Source organism: Cheilinus undulatus, linkage group 22 (assembly GCF_018320785.1).
Source record: "Cheilinus undulatus linkage group 22, ASM1832078v1, whole genome shotgun sequence".
Taxonomy (NCBI): Eukaryota; Metazoa; Chordata; class Actinopteri; order Labriformes; family Labridae; genus Cheilinus; species Cheilinus undulatus.
Genome location: NC_054886.1, coordinates 30899642 through 30918545, shown reverse-complemented (window position 1 = coordinate 30918545; position 18904 = coordinate 30899642). Strand labels below are relative to the sequence as shown.

The 18904-nt window shown below is 39.6% G+C and overlaps 1 protein-coding gene across 1 annotated transcript in view; it reads right to left on the bottom strand.

Annotated features, from left to right (window-relative positions):
- LOC121504180 (dachshund homolog 2-like) overlaps nt 1-17372 on the bottom strand; it is a 162509-nt gene extending 145137 nt beyond the window's left edge. The window contains exon 1 of the mRNA XM_041778835.1: nt 16612-17372. Coding sequence (XP_041634769.1) covers nt 16612-17213 — 602 coding nt within the window. The 5' untranslated portion in view covers nt 17214-17372. The remainder of the gene's footprint in view (nt 1-16611) is intronic.
- Nucleotides 17373-18904: the final 1532 nt, after the last annotated feature.

Below are 18904 nucleotides of genomic sequence, written 5' to 3'. Positions count from 1 at the left end.
TTGTGATCGGGAAAGCTTCCAGTGGTGAGTTGTGTCACTTTTATTATTGTTTGTTTGTAGTCTGACAAACACGTTAATCGTGGTTACTCTTTTGGCTTTTATCTTAAGGTTAAGACCATCAGAATCCCGAGAATCAGAGCTTTCTGCTGGTTTATCATGGTACACTTAAAAACAGTCATGAACTAGAAAAGCACTCAAAGAGTGCAGACCTCTGCCATTAGCCCTATCTGCCAATAGTGAAGAATCCATTCAAAATTTCCTGGATTCGTCCCCATGTGCCCCCCACCACATGCCTCCCTCCCCGGTGGGGTGGGAATATGATGAGGCAAAGCATTGACTTCGCTACCGGTGGACTGTCATGGCGGAAGCATTGCCTGCCGGTGCCAACAGATGCACTGACAGTCTCACCCTCACCCAGTCTTCCGGACGACTGGAAGTCATGGCAGAGGGTGAATATTCCTCTATTCCTCCCAGCATTGTGAGTATTCTCGCTACAATTCACTGTCTTTCTCTCAGTTACGCTCCGACTCGTCTCCTCGACCAGGCGTGCATCTTTCAAACTCTATAAACTCCAAAACTTTGAAAAGAAACACACCCAAAAATGCTGCTGTGATTGAAGTTACTCATGTCCGCCATCTCCTGGTGTGAAGTGGTAACAGCGCAGACCTCCACCATTAGCCCCATCTCCCAATAGTACAGGATCCTTAAAAAAATTCCTGGATCCAGACGGTGATCCAGATCAGTCCCAAAATCTAATCAGTTCTTCCTTATGCCATTTCTGACATTTCCTGAAAATTTCATCAAAATTCGTCCTCAACTTTTTGAGTTATGTTGCTAACAAACAAACAAACAAACAAACAAATAAACCCACCTGATCACCTAACCTCCTAAGCTCCCTTTTGTCATTAAATGCCACTTTTTCATAGTTTTTGCTCACTTTTTGACCATTTTATGCCAACTGTAACTCATTTTTTTTGTCACTTCTCACCCATTTTTGCTACTTTCTGACCCTTTTTTTCACTTTTCCTCCCATTTTGCCCATTTTTTACCCATTTTGCTTGCTTTTTGACCGTTTTTGCCACCTTTAACGTATTTTTATTGCTGTTGTTGCCACTTTTCACCTCTTAGATTGTGGCTCTTGCAAAGGTATTTTTCAACTATTTGGCTATTTGGTTGAGCAGGGTTGAGTAACACTGATATAAAGGATAAAAAAAGAAAAAAAGATTGGATCAAACTGGGATTTTGACACTTTTCAGGCACTGTCTGCGATTTGAATATTGCAGCATGCCATATTGTGAATTTTTAATCTAATTTGCGATTAATTGCCCAGCCCTACTACAGGCCCACATATATATCACCTCCTGAATTTTTCTTTCTACCATAAACTACACGTGAAAAATTAATCACCAACAGATCTGTTCAGCTGATAAGACGATTGGTGATTGCTCAGTGAAGCTCTCTGATTGGTCAGTGCTTTCTTCCTACACAGCAGCGAGGTGACCTAAGCTCCCCGACCAACAACGCTTTAACCTTTATCAATTAACCAGCAGCACAAAGCGGAGTGAAACACGACACACAACACACCAAACAAACACACAAATATCAGCAAGACAAACGCACACACAGTCACTCTGATGAAACCCGAGCCAGAAGGACAACTGATAGCTCTGTTTGTGCTGCTCGACAATCACAGAGAGAGACACATACCTCAGCCAGAAAGCTAAACAAGTGAGCGTGTTGGAGTGTCAGTGTGTGTTTTACAAACCACTGTGCTCCATTAAAAGAACTTAATGCTCCATGCAGAAGAATGAAAAACAGCACACTGATGAAAGGAGTTCACGCTGAGTCTGCGCGGACGTTATTCTACCAGCAGAGAGAGAGAGAGAGAGAGAGAGAGAGAGAGAGAGGGAGAGGAGCTGCAATGCTTCACAAAAACTAAACGACTTTGCTCCCCGTGTCGCCAACAATACGACCTCCATCAACAGTGTGTGTTTCTATGTGTGTGTGGGCTCTAACAGCCTGTCGTGATAAGGAGAGCCCAGAATAACACTCCGACATCAGCAACCTTCCCTCCTGTCACTCACTATCGATTCTCTCCACTCTAACACACACATTAACTAACACACACACCCAAACACACAACCATGGAGGTGACGAGGAGGCAGAAAAGACTCCGTCTCCACTCCTAGAGTTTGATAGAAATCATCCTCAATCGTCTTAACCTTTTAAACTCAGGGTTAACTGATTGAGGCCTAAAATCACAAAAAAAATCCTTATTATAAAAAAAACAAACAAAGTGAAACACGTTCAGGCCTTCCAGGCCTTCACTATAGCACTGCTGTGTGATGAATCCCAGACTGGGTGTGTGTTTGCAGCGTCTCCCTCCTCGTAAGTTTTACCTCCTCACATCTCCCCACAGAGGCTTGATTCCCTCAATAATTGACCCCAGGATTTTCAGAATAAAAGCATTCTTCACACAAGGTGAGTTTCTCTAAAGAGATGCCAAACCAGGCTTTTGTTTTGAAAAGAAAAAAACTGGATGTGCAGCGACACTGTGTTGATCTTCCTTATGATGTATTCTACAGATGTGGCCCTGCATAAACTTCATGGACAAAAGTATTCGGCCACAACCGAAGGCGTTTCAATCAGACCACAGGTGTATCATATCAGGCACCTAGACATTTGCTAACATTTGAGATCCTAAACGGGACGTCCTGAAGAGCTCAGTGACTTCAAGCATGGAACAGTGATGGATGCCACCTTTGCAATAAGACTGTTCGGGAAATTTCATCCCTGCTGGATATTCAACAGCCAACTGTAAGTGTTAGAACTGGAAAGTGGAAGCGTTTAGGAGCAACAGCGACTCAGCCACAAAGCAGAAGATCATGTAAAAACCCAGAACGGGGTCAAAGGTTGGGATGCATGACATTGGATTCTTGCCAATATTCGATATGCCGATATTTACAGATTCATTTTAGCCTATACGATATTTAAATATGCTTTTTGGACAAGAAATTTCTGTCCTTTTGGACACACTTTAACTTTGAGGATGACCAAGGAAATAAACTTTAGTCGTTGAAAAACACTTCAAAATTTAAAGAATGAAGATAAATAAAGAAAAAGACCTCAACTGACATAGATCTGGCTGGTTCAGCCTAAAAGTCCATTAATTTATTAGTATAGACAAAATTTACAGTCAATGTATGCTGAAATACACTGGCAAAATATCAGATTTAAATATCGGCAGAAATTTTGATATCTGCTGAAACCGATACCAAACCGATAATATGGCACATCCCTAGTCAAAGGCGCATGCTGTGTAAAAGTTGAGAACGTAGCTGAAGATTCTGAACTTCCACTGGCGTTAATGTAAGTACTCAAACTGTGCAGCGGGAGGTTCATGAATGGGTCTCCATGGCCGAGCAGCTGCATGCAAGCCAAGTCCAATGCCAAGCCTCAGAAGGACCTCGTTTTGAATTTTCAGAGTCAATTCAACTCTGGTAGGAGTTGGTTTTTAACTCTGCGCTATACAGTACTACAGAGTAGTGTGAAGCAAGTTAAACTATATGAAGAAACTAGAAAAGCACTCAGACAGCGCAGACCTCTGTCATTAGCCATATCTCCCAATAGTGAAGAATCCTTTAAAAACATTCCTGAATCCAGACGGTGATCCAGATAACTCCCAAAAATCTAATCAGTTCTTCCTTATGCCATTTCTAACATTTCCTGAAAATGTCATCAAAATCTGTCCTCAACTTTTTGAGTTGTGATGCTAACAAACTAACTAGCTAACTAACTAACCCACCCAATCACATAACCTCCTTGGCAGAGGTAATAACATTTGTAGTGTTATTTCCCCCAACTCTGGCTGTAAATCAGAGGTACTTTTAATTCTACTTTTAATCTGCACAGTGCAAAACACTTCTGAATCCCAGTAAATATTTGATTGCACCACCATTAAACAAGTGTAGCAATGTGAGGTATTTAATGGCAACCATGGATCAATTAGACAAATCTCCATTGTTGCTAGGGCTGAACGATTTTGGAAAATAATCTAATTGGGATTATTTCACCAATATTGCGATTATTCCTTAACTTTCTTTTACTCCTAAACAAGGGCTGAACAATTCTTTGAAAGTGTTGAATTCTGATGATCTTGACTCATATTGCAAATTGGATATGAATTGTTGCGTTGAATAGTTTTTGTCATTCTTATATTTAAAAAGAAAAAAGCACAAAAATGAGGAAGGTAGGATTTTTTTGTAGACTATTCTAAAAAAAATGGCCCATGAATGATTGCATGATATGTCATGCATAACATCTCCGTTGCAAAAAAAGTTTAAAACTCAGGTCAGATAAATATCGTGCCTTTTGTGATTTGAAAATTGCAGCAGACCATATTGTGATTTAATCTAATTTTTGATTAATGGCCCAGCCTTAGTTGTTACAAGTGAGTCGTTACCATAGTCAGGAAGTGGCCAACTTAGTAGACAGCTTCCCTCATGGTGCAGAAGAGTTTAACATCAAGAGCAACAATAAGTCAACATGTGCAATTGATGATGGCAACAGGCAATATCTAAAAAACTGCACAAAGGCATGATGGGAAAACTCTGCCCCGCAGATTAGAAATGGCAGTAGATCAGTTGACGTTCTAAATTACACTTTGAGTGTTAAGATCAACACTGAAATGTTTAAACCCGAGATATCATCACTCTGGTTTTCGCCTGATTCCATGGTGCCAGCTGTGAAGTTCGTTAGAGGAGGGATGATTTGGGGCTGTTTTCAGGGTTAGGGTTAGGCCTCTTATCTCCAGTGAAGGCCAGTCTTAATACTCAGGCATACCAAGACACTTTTAGACAATGCTGTGCTTCCAACTGAGTGGCAACAGTTTGAAGAAGGTCCTTTTCTATTCCAACATGACTGTGCCCCTAAGGCAAGGACTATAAAGACATGTGCAAGAACTTGACCGGCTCGCGCAGAGTCCTGACCTCAGCCCCATCATGCACCTTTGGGATGAACTGGAAAGGACTTTGCAAGCCTGGCCTTCTCATCCAAAATCAGGGCCTGACCTCACAAATGCTCTACAGAATGAATTCCCACAGAAAAACTCCTTTGGAGAGCCTTTAATAACTGCAAAAGGGGGCCATCTCGATATCTAAGTACATGCATTTGACCACAATGCCGCCACAGTCCCTGTTGGTGGAATGGTCAGGTGGCCACATATTTTTGTCCATAAAGGAGAGGTAACCGCTCAGGCCTGGTTACGTTTGAGGAAATTAGAGTGCAGGGGCTGGGACGGGGGACAATCGTGGGATGTTTTTAATGGTTCGGTAGCTGATGTATGTAAATTCCACCATCAGGGGGCTGTCAAACGGTAACAAAAGATGACATGAGGGTAGCAGGGAGTCATGGGAGTAATCGCCTCTACTCCTGATGAAAGCTACCTCTGAATGCGTTGCATTCAACCCGAACAGCAGCGACGCAGAATTGAGGAGGTCCGGCACAAAACATGACTGAGATACAGCAACAGAACAGCAACTTCCTGTAGAAGTTTAACTGCTAATTAGAGTAGAATTAAAGATTTTTACTGCACTTTTCCCCCTCATTTTTAGATGATACCCATAGTTGATGTAAAACAAAGGTATTAAGAGCACTTTAAAAGTGAGAAACAGAACATAAAGTTTACATTTACTGTGTTATCTGCTGAAAACTGCACCGTAGGTAAAAGTGGACGTAGATGCTTGTTGCTCTGCTCCATAACACTGTATGGTTACCTAGAGGACCAAGTATGCAGGAGCACAGTGGGAGTTTTCTTTCTTTTATTATTTTTTGCGAGCTTTTAATTTTTCCTTTCTTTTCCCAGAGAGAAACATCAAGACGGGAGAGGGAGGCGGGGCGAGCGAGCATTAAAAAGTGTGTGTGTCAGGGAGAGAGAGAGGCATTAGAGGAATGTCAATATGATTGGAGAGAGAGAGGAGAGTGTGTTCGCTACAACAATAGCTCTCCAGCCGTGTTGTTTCACGCACGCTCCCATGATCCCTTATTCCCTCTGACACGTACCGCTGTGTGCGAGTGTGAGGGGAGAGAGAGTGATTGAGACGAAGAGACAAGGGGAGAGGGGTGAGAGACGGGGGAGAGAGAGGGGAGGGGACAATTAGCCGGGGACAGAAATACACTCCTGATGATGTGTTAATGTCACAGATGACCAGGAGAGACGGAGGGATGAAGACGCAGATTTAAAAACAGAGAAAAAATCCTCAAATTAGAACATAAAAGACTAAAAAACTTTGGATTTTTGTCTGTTTTCAGCCTAAAAAATACCCAGGAACACTATCCTGTTAATAATTAGCCCAAACAGACCAACTCCCTTGTCATCCCACCCATCCATCACTTTCACCTCTCATCGACTCAAAAATAAACCAGACTAGACAACACTAGCATTCCCACTGCTGCTGCAGCCCCGGATGTGAAATTCCAGGACTTTTCAAGGAGTTTCCAGAAATATCCAGTGCACTTACACGAGGCTAAACATGCTTCACCTCCTCCCTCATTTTGTTGATGTTTTCCCAGTTAGAAATAATGACGTAAAAACCAGAAATAAAAGTCTTAAAAACACACCCACAGTTGGAGTTTAAGCACTGGTATGATGATGTCATGGAATGGGTGGGGTTTTCACCATATTTGACAGCTTTACGCCTAGATTTGCTAACAATTTGGCAAATTTCCACCACTAAAAATGGAGCTGAATTAGCTTTAATTGCCCAGTAACACGAGACTTTGCCAACATTGTGGCCCCACTAGACATTTACAGGTCAAGTAGAGCCAGACCTGATCATCTCACCCATCTTCTTTGCATATTTTTTCCATTGAATTTAACACTCTGCTCATAATGAAGAAGAAAAGCTGTTAAAAGCGGTGCCAGCACCAAGGACACTTTTAACAGCTCTTCCCCCTGGTTATGTGAAATTCATCAGTGAAACCAAAATGCTGCTTTACCGTTTTATAAATACACTTTTTTGAGTGTAGTTTTTTTATGAACAGACTCCTCAATATAGAATGAGAAGGAAGCAGTGGAGAAAAGCAGAGCTGAGAAGTGCTGGTCTCTAGTTTATTATTGTTTTGATTGAGAGCCCCCTAGTGGCAGAATTCATATTCACTACGCAGAACGGCTGAACAATATTGGAAAAAACTGACATTGCGACATTTTTTTTTCTTTCTGCAATATAAACAGCAATTTTTTTTAGTAATGAAACCTGATGAATGTTGTGACATTTTCTGAGCATTTATGACATTTTTAACCAACATTTAGAATTTTTCTTTTTTGCAACTTTCAGATGTTTTCAGATCTCAGATCACACCGGCAGAACAGAGCCACTTGTTTCTCCATAAACTTTTAAAAACATGTTATTGTCTTACTTAAATGTCATGAATCATTTCTAACAACGGTCAAAGATGCGTTCAGCCCACCTGACCACGCTCATGAGGGTGACTTTTGTTGTCGAGCTGCTGTGACTCACACTCCAGCGCGCACAACTTTAAAGTGAGCAATCAGGACACCCATGCCAATACTGGACTGTACATTGATGAGCAGATGGAAGAGGTTCTGCTGATAGAGTGCTCTTAAAGGTTGGCCTTGCATAATGAACGTCTGCGTAGAGCATCATGCTGGTGTATCTGTGATGGCAGTGGCGTCACAGGAGGAGACATTCAGACTCTGTATACACACTGCTCAGTTCGCTGGCTGCTGATGGCGATATCTGACAAACTTAAGTGAATATTAGGATCAGAGTTTAGGAAACTTACTAGCGGTGACAATTTGCAGAAATAATCGAATTGCAATTTTTTTCCCTCCAATATTGCGATTTCATATGCGATCATTTTTAGGATCCTTATCTTACCTGCTGTTCAACAACATAAGCAAGAAATTAGGCAAGTTAAACTAGAGATAAACGATTGAGGAAAAAATATCTTATTGTGATTTTGGCTCACATAGTAAATTTAATATCAACTGCTATATTGAAGGGGATTTCAGATTATTCTCATTTTGATGAAGAAAAACAAAAACATGGACAACAAAAGGAGGGTTTGCTTATAAAAATACAAGAGCCAGCTTTTTCTTGAGCGACATTGAGGGGGGTGGACATTAAGATAAACTTAAATAAAATCATTACATATTCGTTTAAAAATATTATATTCTTTAAAAAATGAATGGAACTTTCAGCTTTTAACAGTGAGGCAATATGGCCATCACCTCTAATACACTTATCACCTATACTGACGCCAGCCACAAGGGGGCGATTGAGATATTTTAGTTACACATTTCTGGAGCCCTCTTGATGCCTATCACTAAGTCTGATGCTAATAAGCTTTGTTGTGATTGGTCAGATAAACATGCAGGAAACATCTTTTGTGTAGACTCTAAGAAAGGAAAATGGCAGAAATACAACACCTATCTGCTTCTTGTTTGAAAAGGCGATAAGTTGAAGACTTTATGAAAAAAGTTTTTTAAAAAAATAGCATGCCATATTTTTTCCCACTCAAATTTTCCTCCGAGGGCTGGACGGGAAGCCATGGGGGGCCTGATCTGGCCCGCAGACCCAAGGTTATAATAGTTTTGAAGTTTTCAGTAGTTTTAGTTTTTATTTAGTTTTTAACCTTCTGTTTTAGACTTTAGTTTAGTTTTTCCTGCTGATTTCTTAGTTTAGTTTTGATTTTGATTTTGAAAAAAATACTTCATTTTAGTTTAGTTTTTATTAGTTTTAGTTTTTGGGGGAATATGGGACACCTGTCAAGGGCCAGACCCAAAAGGGTTCTTCACTTTTCATTTTAATTATTCCATTTTTATGTTTGTATAAAACTTAAGACCAAAATTTACCATTGTGTGAAGTCTGCTGCAATCAAATCAGGCCACTTCACTCTCTCTGGACCTGGGTGTTCATGTCAGACAGTGTGCTGCTGCCAAAGACTAAAACTAAGATTTTGTCTCTGATTTTATTTCATTTTAATTAGTTTTGTCAGCACAGAATTTAGTTTTTGTTAGTTTTTCACATAAAGTTCAAAGTTTTTATTTAGTTTCAGTTAACTAAAATGATTTTCACATCTTAGTTTTAGTTATTTAGTCAGTTTCAGTTAACTAAAATGATTTTCACGTCTTAGTTTTAGTTATTTGGTCAGTTTCAGTTAACTAAAATGATTTTTACGTCTTAGTTTTAGTTATTTAGTCAGTTTCAGTTAACTAAAATGATTTTCACGTCTTAGTTTTAGTTATTTAGTCAGTTTCAGTTAACTAAAATGATTTTTACGTCTTAGTTTTAGTTATTTAGTCAGTTTCAGTTAACTAAAATGATTTTCACGTCTTAGTTTTAGTTATTTAGTCAGTTTCAGTTAACTAAAATGATTTTCACGTCTTAGTTTTAGTTATTTAGTCAGTTTCAGTTAACTAAAATGATTTTCACGTCTTAGTTTTAGTTATTTAGTCAGTTTCAGTTAACTAAAATGATTTTTACGTCTTAGTTTTAGTTATTTAGTTAGTTTCAGTTAACTAAAATGATTTTTACGTCTTAGTTTTAGTTATTTAGTTAGTTTCAGTTAACTAAAATGATAAAAAAAAAAGATTGTATCAATCTGGAGTTTTGACACCTTTCATGTTAAAGAAATATTGCACCCTCTGCAATTTAAGAAAATTGCAGCAAGCCATATTAAGATTTAATCTAATATGCGATTAAGTGCCAAGCCCTTAAACTTACTTTCAAAATGGTTCGCTGCTACTGCTTTACTGTAAGGAAGCCCACTGTGGTCAAACGCCTCACCCCACATGCACATTTGTTCTAATCAGTGTAAATGATCTCGAATTATCATGTAAATCTGCCCACATCCTTGTATGTTTTATAACTCTGATGATGCCTAGTCAGCATTCTTGCATCCTTTGCACATTCTGCAAACATGCTATCAACGCACACGGACTTGTTTATACTAGAAAAATACCCAACAAGAGCTTGTACATATTTAAGTATTTTAGACTTTCTTGGTCATATTTATTTTTTGCATTAAATATTTGATTCCTGTAGATCAAAGCTAATCGAAGTCAGATTCTTTTTTGCGTTAGGTCACATGACTGTCGCACGTCCTGCAGTGTTATTAGTGTGCATGCACACATTGCCATTGCAGTTGTACATTGATGGCACTGTGGTGCATTAAAGGATGGTTGTGTCTCTATAAAGAGTGGGATTTTTGGTACAACTTTTGGCAATTAGACCAAAAGTTAAAGGTAAAAAGCAGACAGAATACAAAAAACATGGGACACCATCATGCACCTGTCATTTTCTTGATCTTTTTGTCCGGTTTGATTCATGCATATTCATCTGTCTTGACTTTACTATAAATAAGGTCAACTTGAAGGATTTTTGAGGCCTAAATAAAAGGTTTAAAGCCACATAACTCATCCAGATCTTAATCATCACCAAAGAAAGGGAAATGAACTGCTGCAAAAGAATAAGAAAACAGAAATGTGCCTTTGTTTATGTCATCACTGCTTGTGTTTTTTATGTTATCTCGTGGTTTATGCTGAGGTTTGTGCAGCCCTTGAAATCCACATCCCTCCTGGTCTGCAGTGACACAAGCAAACAGTGCAGAGCTGCAGGCAAAAGTTAGGAAAAATTGTGTATTACCTTCTGATTTGTGAAATTAACCAAAGAAAGGACGCTTAACTGTGACTCTTGTTTGTGTGGGAAGTCAAACATCTTGTTTGACTTAACCTCGGTTGAATTTTGAAGACTTTGCTTTAAGAAAAAACACCAATTTTCTTTCGCTTGTTTCCCAAAAAGGAGATAAAATTCGTCTGTTACCAAAAATACTCAAACGTGTTCGACAGCTCACTGCGGGCTGTCGTCACACAGCATTTAGAAGATTTTAAATCTGGAAAACAAAGATTTTAATTTGTTTAGGAAATAAGGCATAAAAGCAAGGAATTAAAGGATTTCATTTTGAGTTGATTTAACAAGGTTTTGTCGATACACTCAACCTGAAATGAGGCAATCTGAGCTTACTTTGAGATTAAACTGACAGTTTTTTTTTAATTTATTACATATTTAAGAGTGTTTTTGTGCCTTTAAATGTAGCTAACTGTTTATTTGTTGTGGTGAAGAAGAGAAAAGTGAGTGTTAATTGGAGAAGCCGGTTTAACAGCACCAGGTAGACGTGCTGCAGACTCACACACCAGGAATTAAAGCACACACTCTGTTTACACATAAACACACATTTCTCCAGCAGCAGTGACACCAAAGCGCTTTCACTCGCTCTTACATAAAGCCTCAGTAATGGATTAGGAGCTTTTCAATAACTAAAGTCAACAGAAGGTTGTTTGCCGTCACTGTTTCTATTTCACTAAAAATCTATTAAATAACATGTCTGCTCGTTAATCACACACACTAACACACTCTCCCTCCATCAGGCTCGCAGGTCGATACAGTAAAAGCATCTTTTCTGACACCTAAGCAAAACAAGGAGTCGCTCTGATAACAGAACAGGAAGAATAAAAGCATTACGCAAACAAGTCAGCGGCTTTGTCATCAATTATTAAAAGGATCGCACACAAATAAATTCTAAAAGCTGCAATTTTTTAAAGGAATATTGCACAAAGATTGCAGCAATGCATGCAAACTGATTACAAAAGGAAGCCTGGCTGGTTCTTGTTTGAATTTTAAGATTATAGACGAATAAAGTGCCTTTTCCAACACATGAAAACATTTTTACTATTGTCAATAAAGGAACTGACATCAGTTATTTATGTGCAGGTCACCTTTAAGGCATTTTTTCAGCCTATTTTAGGTTAAAGCAATGAGCTAAAGCATGAATAAGATCCTAAAACAGGCTCGTTTCAGGTATTTTTCTTTTCTAACCCTTTTCTTTAAGATGAAAATCCTTACTTCAAGCAGAGCTTGTCGTATAAAAGGGGAAATGTGACTAATTTTCCCACAAAATTCAGTAAAAAAAGCAGTTAAAGTTGTTTCTGAGTGTCCCAAATGCACCTGAAGTCCCTCCAAAGATGCAGATCTGATCTAAACCCCATGTTTAAGCGTTTATTTTGCTTTATTTGTCCACAGGCATGCCCTCGTTTATGTGTGGATCTCCCTCTGCCCCGCCCACTGAACGGCTCTCACTTTCATTTAAGTGAGGAGCAGAGGAAGCTTGTAACTTGACTGAACAGTAAAAGGTTTTTAAAAAACGACTTGTTTTAACATAAAAATCCTATTTCAGCTCAACTTTACTGAACACATTTTTAGTTTTAGGCAAACAGTACTCAATCACTCAGTATTTTTGTTATCGCACTCAAATAATCCATTATTTATTCCATTACTGTGCAGTTTTCCCAGAATCCATTAGGGCATTAGACACGTTTGCACCATGTGTGAAGTTACCCACTGAGTCAGAGTAGTTGAGCACCAACTACAGCATGGCTAGGATGATGTACTGAACTCTGAGGAAGAGCACCACCGGGGTCAAAGGTCACCTTTCGCTCTGTTACAAATCAGCTTATTTTGAGTGGAATTATGAGAAGCATGTAAAATAAAAATTCTAACATGAGTCAAACATATGAGCCAAAAAATGTTTCCACTACTTTCAAAGTTTTCATAATAGTTGGGACACATATTTTGAGTATTTTCAACTTGTTTGTTTCACAGTGTTTGAGATTCAGGGACAGATACAGAAAAATCAACGAGTAGTTGTGTTTAGTCATCTTCATCTCGATATTTATCCAAATAATCGTGATTATGATTTTTGCGCTTATCCATATCAGTATAAAAACGTGAGAGAAGACCACAGTCAGGGTTCAGATCATTACAATCTAAGAGTCCACAAATCTAAAGCACATTAGCGCAGTAGTTCTGCTACAAAAAGAGGAAAATACCCAGCACCAATTTTAAAAATCAAGTAAATTTTTTTTCCCCAAACGCTGAGATAAAAATATCAAAGCGAAACTTAAAATATGAGCTACTTAAACTGCAAGAACATCCTGCAATGAGAAGCAACAAAAGACGTTTTCTCACTGCAACCAGGTCTGGAGGAAATCCATCAATGCTGGTTTTAAATGGAATGATTTTGCTGATATGCAGTATGCTGATAATTACCCACTCATTCTAGCTTGTTAGTCACACTTTTTATTCATTCTAAACTATTTCATTCTAACAAAAATAAAAGTCCTAGACAGCAAATAAAGCCAAACTCCCTCATGCTGTTTAACTTGTGCAGAAAGTGAGGCAACATTTCCATTCACTCATGTTGTCAAAGTGTTCTCTCTTAAACTCTACATGTTTAAAAATGATAAAATTTCCTTCATCTTTATGATTTGTTGCATCAAAAAGTGCAGAAAAGTCATCATATTTTTTAACTTGCATAAATACATCGGCAATATTTGGAAAAGAATGTTGGACTTGTATGGAACATGAAAACAAGTCAAATGATACTAAAACCTGAGTAATAAAACCCGGAGTACAGGTTGTTATTTAATCATCTAAAATTGCACAAAAACGTTGGCAACATTTCTGTTTATTGAGGGTGCTAAAATGTTTGCCGCTCTTTAATACCACTTGTTTTAAAATGATCAGGCTCCATTGTTTCAATTATTGATGCTACAGAAACCTCATGATCTTGGGTCACATTTGTGATCTAAAGAGAGAGCACAGTCAAAGTTGCACTAATAGGTTGGCAAGATTTAAAAAGTGACTGCAACTTGCGAGGAGCGAGGGCCTCACCTCCGTTTCACCTGTGCAATTTCGACAGCGGGCAACTGTTGACAACATGCCAAATATAGAGTGTCTAGGATTTCTGTAGTGATTAGTTCTCAATATCATTTACTTTTTATTAGCTCCACTTACTTTTGCAAAAGTTGCCAATGCATTTGTGCAACTCAGATGGTGTTTATGTAATCTTTCGGTGAAAGTTACAACCAAAGATCATTGACTTTCTGTAGTTGTAGATATCAAAGCTCATCTAAATATTGGAGAAAGTTTTTATATTTTCAATTCATGGAAATGTTGCCAATGTTTTTGTGCAACTAAGACTGTATGCAGGAGTCCTCCTGCATTTGAAAAATAAGAATTTGCCCTTATTATGTGTCTATAACTTCTATTATTCTTGTCATAGTATCAATCAGGTATCAATATCATTTGATTTTTCAGATTTCTTTTACTCCTAAAAAGTTTTGTCTAATTCTGGTGAAAATTTGGTTGAGGAACATTCAGTTTCGGTACCCTACTGAGATTTGATCCTTTTGAAAGAGATGCAATTTGGCAACTCCAAGAAATGGAAATGTTTCCAATGTTTTTGTACAATTAAGACAGCTTTAAAGATTTGCCCTGCAATTTTTGATAATCAAACATAAGAAATGTCCCTTTAATAAGTGTGTAGGACTTTGGGTTTTGTTGCTGTGGCATCAATCAGGCATTAATATGATTTGATTTTATGGCTTCATTTACTCCCTGCAGGTTCCACCAACTTTTTCAAGTTTGTTGTCAATGTATTTGTGCAATTTAGACACTGCTCTCTCTTTTGTTTAAAAATACCACAAAGGAAGATGACCTTTCTGTCCTTTTTCATACCTGCAATCATTAAAATAAAGAAGATTTGATCATTTTAAAATGGATGCTCTTTTTTGCAACCTCAAACAACTGGCAATGTTTTTGCACAATTCAGACAGTGTGTTGAAGTTTGCATGCAATATTTAGTGTCTGAGACTGTGGGTTGTGTTGCAGTGGAGTCAGTCAGGTATTACTATCATTTATATTTCTGGTCTCCCTTACTTCTAGCATGTTCCTCATAGTTTTCTAAATGTTGCTAACATCTTTGTGCAACTTAACACTTAACTTGAGAGTGTTTTCTTTAAGTTCCATTACTTTTTGATACCAGCAATTAAAATAATTGAATTTGAAACTTTTTGAAACAGATGCTTTAAACAAGAGTATAAAAATTATGACAACCTCAATAAACTTGAATACTGGCAATGTTTTGCGCAATTTAGACACCTGTAAGAAGTTTTACTGCAAGTTCCCAGTTTCCCAGTATTGAAGTTCTAATATTTTGCTGTGGTAGCAATCGTGTATCGATATAATTTATGTCTCGTATTTTTTTTTTTTTTTTTTTGCTTTTAGCAAAATCCACCTACTTTTTAAAAATATTGCCAACATATTTGCGCAATTACGATTAGGATTTCTGTCTTTCAGCAAAAAACTGACCAAAGATCATCGAGTTTCAGTACTGTTTGTAACGATTAATCATTTAAATAAAGGAGATTTGATCATTTGATAACAGATGATCTTTGTGGCACCCTCATCAACTGTTACGTTGACAATGTTTTTGCACAGTTTAGAGGGTGTGTTGAAGTTTGCATGCAATATTTAGTGTCTGAGACATTTGAACGTCATTGCAGTGGAGTCAGTCAGGTATTAATATCTTTTATATTTCTGGTTTTCTTAACTTCTAGTAGATTCTCGTGCTTTTCTAAATGTTGCCAACATGTTTGTGCAATTTAAACAGTGCTTTCTGCCTTTTTGCAATTATATCACTACTGATCTTTAAGTTCCAGCACGTTCTGATACAGCCAATTAGAATAAATAAATTGGGATCATTTTGAAACAGAGGCTTTAAACAAGAGTGTAAAAACCTCGACAGCCTCAATAAACTTGAATATTGGCAATGTTTTGCGCAATTTAGACAGCTTTAAGAAGTTTTTCTGCAATTTTTGATAATCACGGGGGAAAAAAATCACAATATTGCAAAGTAAGATTTTGCTGCGGTACCAATCGTGTATTGATATAATTTATTTCTCATATTTTTCTTGCTTTTAGCAAAATCACCTCCTTTTTAAAGTATTGCCAACATATTTGCACAATAAAGATTAAGGATTCTGTCTTTTGGCAAAAAATTGACTAAAGATCTTCAAGTTTTAGTACTTTTTGTAACCATCAATCATCTAAATGATGGAGATTTTATCCATTTGAAACAGTAGGAGGACCAAAAATTCAGTAAACTGAAGTGTTGTCAATGTTTTTGTACAACTTACACAGTTTTAAAGGGCCAGTCTGTGAACTTAGACTATATAAAGGATAAATAACCTAATAATGAGTGTCTAGGACGTTTATTTGTGAAACTGTGGCATCAATCAAGTGTCAGTATGCTTTGATTTTTGCTAGAATCATTTTTCATTTTTGGGCATTTTCAGAAATATTTATTTTTCATTATAAACAGCAATATTGAGATGCTTATTATGCATCACCTTTCTAATAAAATACAGAAAGATATGCCTTTGGTCCAGCTCAACTTTAAAGTTTAAGGAAAGAGGATGAAAGCAGGAAAAAAAAACCTTCAGCTGAGGGAGTTTGTGCGTAAAACCGCACCAGCTTTTTTGGTATAATTGTGTTGTCCTTGTGCGCCTATATGCCAAATGTTCAAAGCATCCTTGTCTCAAATTGCAGAACCATCCTGCAGAGTGTGCATGCTTTGATCGCTGCAAACACAGGAGGAAGTAGTTGAGGAAAAAAGCGTCCCTGCAGGCGCAGCTTGGAGACTTTTGGCTGAAACTTTGAAACAGAAAGAGTGCATGGATCGCTGCCTTACCTGGCGCTGGTGCAGTCCTGGTAAAGGATCTCGAAGTCCTTCCTGGAGATGAGTTTGCAGCGGTTCACGCCGGGCTGAATTGCGCCGAGCCCCCGCAGGACGCGCACCTGCTCCACGGTGCACACCACGGGGCTGATGTCCAGCCTCTTCAGCTTGGTGTACACGGTGTGCAGCCCGCCCACCAGGTGCTTCAGGAAGAGGTCGAACACCTGCGGGAGGCAGATCAGCTCCTGGCCGTCCACGTTGAAGCTGGCCACTTTCACTCCGTGGACCTCCACCAGCTTACACTCGCTGCACAGAGCCGGGTTGGAAGTCTGCGCCAAGCCGGGAGAACCAGGAGTCAGAGCGGCTGAGCTGAGCGAGGAGAGCCCGCTGAGAGGTCCCAGAGAGCCGGCTCCTCCGGGCAGGAAGGCGCTGAGCATGCTGCTGGTGAGCCGAGGGGACGGGGACAGGGAGTGGGAGTGGGAGTTGGAGTTGGTGTGAGCGGGGCTGGAGGTGCCCGTGGAGGTGTGGAGCGCGTCCGGAGCCGAGCGGTAGAGCGCAGCCGGGGGAGGAGCGGCCGAGCCCGGCGAGAGGAGCGGAGGAGAGCCGGGGAGCGACATGAGAGCGCAGAAGAGTGAGAGGAGTCAGAAAGTGTCTCTCCTCTGCACACTTTTTCTTCTTCTGTCTTTTTCCACTCCGAGAAACACTCGTGGGTCTGTTCCACTCACTTTTTCCCCAACGGTCCACTCTGACACTCGTGTTCTCCGTGAGCGTGGAAAGCGGACTGTCCACTCTGTGCGTAAAAGAGACTGGATCAGACTCCAGGTCAGCCCTCGTCTTAGTCCCGCCTCCTTCATGTATGATTGACCGCCTAATGAGCCAATCACGGAAGACTCCTTGTGGGCCTGAGCGTGTGATTGGTTAAGACGCAGTGGGAGGAGTTTTATATCAGCCTCATTGAAGCGCGCGTGTGCGTGTGGGAGTCGGTGTGTGCGAGTCTGAAGGCTATCGGTCACATCTCTCCTCTTTCATAAACTTTCTCACGAGCTGCGCGATTTGAAAACGGGAAGTTTTTATTTTTCTTCTTCTGCACTTTTTTCTCCGTCAGTCAAACCTCTCAACCCCTCCTCGGACTCCGTGTGCGCGCGCCTAGGGCCGTGCGAGTGGACGGTAGTGGCTCAAATGCGAGCTCTGGTGGCGAGACAGGACGCATGCTCCTCAAATTGACCCTCATCAGACAGGAAAGCTTCAAACTGGAGGAGGAGGAGTGAGGGAAGGATGGACAGGAAGGAAACGAGGAGGGATGGAAGGACTCAAGGAGCAAAGGGGGAATGAAACGAAGGACAGAAAGTCTAAACAACAGAGAAGAAAATGAGAAGGAAGAAAGAGAGAACTTGAGGAGATAATCGAGTGAAAAGATGATAGATAAGGAAAAGAAGAGGGAAATAAAAAATAAAGGTATAGGAGATAAAGGAAGGACACATGAGGGTAAGGAAGAAACTGAGGACAGAAAAGAGGATGAAGGGAGGGAGAAAGGACACAAGACAGTTAGGCAGGAGGTATAATCGTCCAAACATAAAGAAGGATAAAAGGGAAGGAAGGAAGAAAAGGAAGGAAAAGATGTCGACTAAGTAAATAGAAAATGCAAGGAGCTAAGGAAGAAGGGGAAGGAAGGGAAAGGATAGAAGACAAGGAAGGGAAAAAGCAGGGAAGGAAGGAAGGAAAAGAGGGAGGAGGGAAGAAAAAGGAAGAAAGGAAAGGGAAAGAAAAAAGGTGGGAAGGAAGAACATGAAAAGGAAGGAAAGGAATGAAACAATGGGAAGGAAAGTATAGGAGAGAAGGAAAGGAAGGGAGGAGATAAGTAATAAAGGATGAAAAGGCAAGAAAGGAATGGTAGGGAAGGAAGGCAAGGCAGGGAGAGAAGGAAAGGAAGGAAGGAAAGGTAGGAAAGGAAGAAATCATAGGGAGAGAAGGACTGGAAGGGAAAGAAAGAAAGGTAGGAATGGTGGGAAAGGAAGGAAGGAAGGAAAGAAAAGGAAGGGAAGGAGAGAATCGAAGGAAAGATAGAAAAGGAGAGAATCGAAGGAAAGGTAGAAAAGGAAAGGAAGGAATAGTAGGAAAGGTGGGGAAAGGAATTGTAGGAAAGGAAATGAAGGAAGGAATCATAGGGAAGAAGGGACTGGTAGGAAAGGAAGGAATGGTAGGAAAGTGAGGGAAAGGAAGGAATGGTAGGAAAGTGAGGGAAAGGAAGGAATGGTAGGAAAGAGGGGGAAAGGAAGGAGGGAATCGAAGGAAAGGTAGAAAAGGAAAG